Raw genomic sequence first — 3,833 nt, forward strand, 5'->3', positions numbered from 1 at the left:
TTGCACACATCATGTCCTTTTGCCCCAAAGTTCTTCAGTGTCCATTTTCTAAGAATATGAACCTTCTCTTACATAGTTATAGTACAGTTATCATATTTAGTAAATTTAACATTGAGGTAGTTAAATTTAGGTAATCTTATGTCTATATTTCCATTTTGTCAACTAACTTAATACCCTTTATGGCAGAAGTCCCCAACCCCTGGGCCAAGGACTGGTACCGGTCCGTCGCCCGTTAGGAACTGTGCTGCACAGCAGGAGGTGAGCAGCGGGCGAGCGAGTGAAGCTTCATCTGTATTTGCAGCCGCTCCCCAGCACTAGCATCACCGCCTCAGCTCCACCTCAGATCACCAGGCATTAGATTCTCATAGGAGCACCGGTCCCTGGTGCTAAAAAGTTTGGGGGCCGCAGCTTTAGGGCATTTACCCCCATGATCCAGTCCAAGATCACATATTACATCTAGTTGTCATGTCTCTTAAATGTCCTTTAATCTGGAACTGTTTCTCAACCTTTCTTTGTCTTTCATTACGTTGACATTTTAAAATAATTCAGCTCCTCTACTTTTTAAAGATCAAATGTACCTCATTTGGGGTTTGTGTGACGTTTCTTTATGATTAGATGCAGGTTACACAATCTCATCAGAATGCTAAATAAGTGATGTTATGTCCTTCTCAGGGTTTCAAGGTCGTGTCCAGATGATATGGCCTTTTTGAAATTTATTTATCCTGTTTCCAAAAATGATACCCTAGCACTTTAGGCAAATTAGGATACAAGAAATAAAATAATCTTACCTTCTTGCTATAATTGGATTTCCTACGATGTGCTTTTCTTGTCCTCGTTGATATTGGAGGAGCAGCATCATGATCACAGCATCGTGTCTCTAGGAGTCTCCTCCAAGGTGGGGTGAGGCCCATAGCATGGAATGTGACAAAATGATATCTGCTCTTAAATTCTTTCAGAACACGTATGACCGCTGCCCCATGGAGCTGGTCCGCTGCATCCGGCACATTCTGTACAATGAGCAGAGGCTGGTCCGAGAAGCCAACAATGTGAGTGTCCCAAGTGGTATCGGGAACGGAGTGGAAAGTCCTTACTTGCCCACTTCTCTCTGGACCCGGTTTTGTAACAACTCTGTGTGCCTCTATTGATGTCTCTAAAACAGAGCATTGTCCTAAGGGGCACAAAAGAAATAGAAGACTGTTCTCTGATCTTAACTGATTTATAACCTTGATGAGGTTGCAACCACAAAACAATGTGAACAAGTGCAAAATAATTTACCCCCAACTGAATAATTTTGGGGTAAAGTCATGTTTATATTCAGGTGAGATTACTTAAGAAAGACTTCTGCTTAGCCCCCTCTCAGCCAGGTGTTGAAGGAATGGATCAGACCAGGTCACTTAAATGGCTGGATCCAAGGCCTGTGGATGCCTCCCCTGTAACTTTGTTTTGGAGTCTCCAGGATGCCACCTATGAGAGGTTCCCTATCTTCCCTCTTCCTTCAGTCACAAGAAGGTCTTGAGTGAGGACACAGATGACATGTGTTCACAAAGCCTTGTTCCCCACTGCGTCCCCAGCACCTAGCACAGTCCATGGCATCAGATCAATGAAAGAATGTGGAATGAGGAGTCATCATCACTAGTAGGAAAACCAGGGTAACTCCTGGGACGTATTGAGTTCTAGTCTCTTCGAAGGGAATTAAATGGACCCTGTTTGGGATACTGTGACGGAGGTCAGAACTACAATAGAAGTTTCTAGTATGCTTTATGGAGGTGCCATAGTCTGTCAGGTCACCTGTTTCTCCTCTTATCCCACTCGACACCAATTCTCACAAATAACATTTATAATTCCTCTGACTCAGAATTTAGCTTTTGGGGTTTCAGCCCAGGTGCTAGCATTGGCTTTTCCTTGGGATTAAGGCCCGAGGTGTTCTCCCATTGTCCCTGCCCAGCTCACTGCTGCCTGCACACTCCCCCCGGTCTGTCTCCAGGGAACCTCTCCATCTGGAAGTCTTGCTGACACCATGTCCCAGAAACACCTTCAGATCAACCAGACATTTGAGGAGCTGCGACTGGTCACGCAGGACACGGAGAATGAACTGAAGAAGCTGCAGCAGACTCAAGAGTACTTCATCATCCAGTATCAAGAGAGCCTGAGGATCCAGGGTGAGGCCGGGAGTGAGGACTAGAGAGAAGCTCAGACCCTATAGGAAGAGAAGCAGTTACCTTTCTCTGGAACAGCAGGGGATCATTTGCACTGAAGACAGTGCTAGGAGGATGAGACTTAGGAGGGGGACAATTCAAGCGCTTGCCTTAAGAGATGGGGATGTCACTCAGGCCTCCCATACCCAGAGAGCTCCTGGTCCTCTTGCGGGAAGGAGCTTCCAGTCAAGTACACAGTACCAAACAATGCTTTTGTACATAATAGGCATTTTATAAAGGCTGCTTTTGAAATATTAAACTCTCTAAGCAGGGCCAGTATAAGAGCAAAGGGCTGTGTTCGTGGTGACAAACTCGTCATGTTGTTCTCTAAGATTATTCAGAGAAGCTATCCAGGGGCAGAGCACATGAATGCACCTCAGTAGCCCTTGTAGACAAAAGCTCCCTTCCTGGTCTAAATCCTGCTTCATACTTGAGTACAGAGAACTTGAGTCAGTCTTGAGGCTCTGGAGCCCCAACAGCACCCCCTATTGTCCTTCTGGGAACCTGGCAGTGTGACTTCATAGTTTCCTCTCCCTGTTTGCCTGCCCAGCTCAAAGTCTCAGTGAAGCCTTTGCTCAACCAACCAGCCATAAAAACGTTCATGTGCTGTGTGCTCATCTAATACCATGCATGTGGGCTTGATCTCACAACTGTATCGATTATCATTTATTAACTCTGCCTTCCTCACCAGAATATAAATTCTCTGAGAAGGGACTGTGTCTTATATCTCTGTACCCTGAGGCGAACACATTGCCCGAACCATAGTAGGGGTTGAGTAGATGTTGGTGGGATGATTCTAGCCTATCTTTCTTCCATCTGATTACACTCCAGACTGACCCCAGAGAGAAGAGCCTACTTCTTGAGTTAGGGTCAGGAGATTCAGGCTATTGGTTCTACCCAAAGCCTTGGACTGGTTGATCTTATTGATTATCCTATTCTTGGGTTTTTTGTTTTCTATTTATAGGTTTAGGTTTCGATTCTGGTTTGGGTTTGTACCCATCATGCAACCTCAGTTCAGTGTCATTGATCGAGTTCACCCATCAGAAACACAGGCTATTGATCTGTTTGTGTACGAGAAGGCTCAGCTCCCTCCAGTAGAGCAGACAATTGCCTCACGTCTCCTGGCGTCCTTCCCAGAAGCTTCTGCAAATTGCCAAGAGAGGCCCAACTGGGTCACTTGCATAGGGAGGCTGGGCCCAGGTGTTGGAGTCACCGCCACCTCCCTGTGAGTGACAGGATCCCTGAGGTGGCTGTCCAGACTTCTCTGCTGTGTTGCATACTAGACATTGCTCTTCCTGCTCTGTCCCCTGCAGTGAGATTGGAGGCGTATTTCTGAAGTCTCTAGTTCTGGGCTTTTCCTGGCTGTCTAGAGTTGCTTTGGTCTGTCCCAGCTTGTGTGTCCATGGGGCAGGGCCTGGGTCATTGTGACATGGCCTTCAGAGGCCTGCCAGGAACTTGACCAAGACACGCTGACACTCACATCTTCTTGGCTCAGCCCAAGTAAAGACACTGGGACGTTCAAAAAGGCTATTGGTAGTGTGTAATCATCCCAGCATCTAGGGTAGTGATTCCCTTTGATGGGAAGGATGAGTTTACAAGCCAGGGAGGGTGAACAGGTGGCTTTAACTATGGAAATGT

The 3,833-nt window shown here is 46.4% G+C and overlaps 2 protein-coding genes across 2 annotated transcripts in view; both read left to right on the forward strand.

The window, feature by feature from the left end:
- LOC105306336 (signal transducer and activator of transcription 5B) overlaps positions 1-3,833 on the forward strand; it is a 53,001-nt gene that overhangs the window by 33,466 nt on the left and 15,702 nt on the right. The window contains exons 7-8 of the mRNA XM_011381281.2: positions 957-1,046; positions 1,985-2,164. Coding sequence (XP_011379583.1) covers positions 957-1,046; positions 1,985-2,164 — 270 coding nt within the window. The remainder of the gene's footprint in view (positions 1-956; positions 1,047-1,984; positions 2,165-3,833) is intronic.
- Positions 957-3,821, forward strand: LOC105306295 (signal transducer and activator of transcription 5B-like). The gene is made up of 2 exons (XM_011381213.2): positions 957-1,046; positions 1,985-3,821. The coding sequence occupies exons 1-2, from the start codon at positions 978-980 to the stop codon at positions 2,180-2,182; spliced, it is 267 nt and encodes an 88-aa protein (XP_011379515.1). The 5' UTR covers positions 957-977; the 3' UTR covers positions 2,183-3,821.

Source organism: Pteropus vampyrus, unplaced genomic scaffold, assembly GCF_000151845.1.
Source record: "Pteropus vampyrus isolate Shadow unplaced genomic scaffold, Pvam_2.0 Scaffold432, whole genome shotgun sequence".
NCBI lineage: Eukaryota > Metazoa > Chordata > Mammalia > Chiroptera > Pteropodidae > Pteropus > Pteropus vampyrus.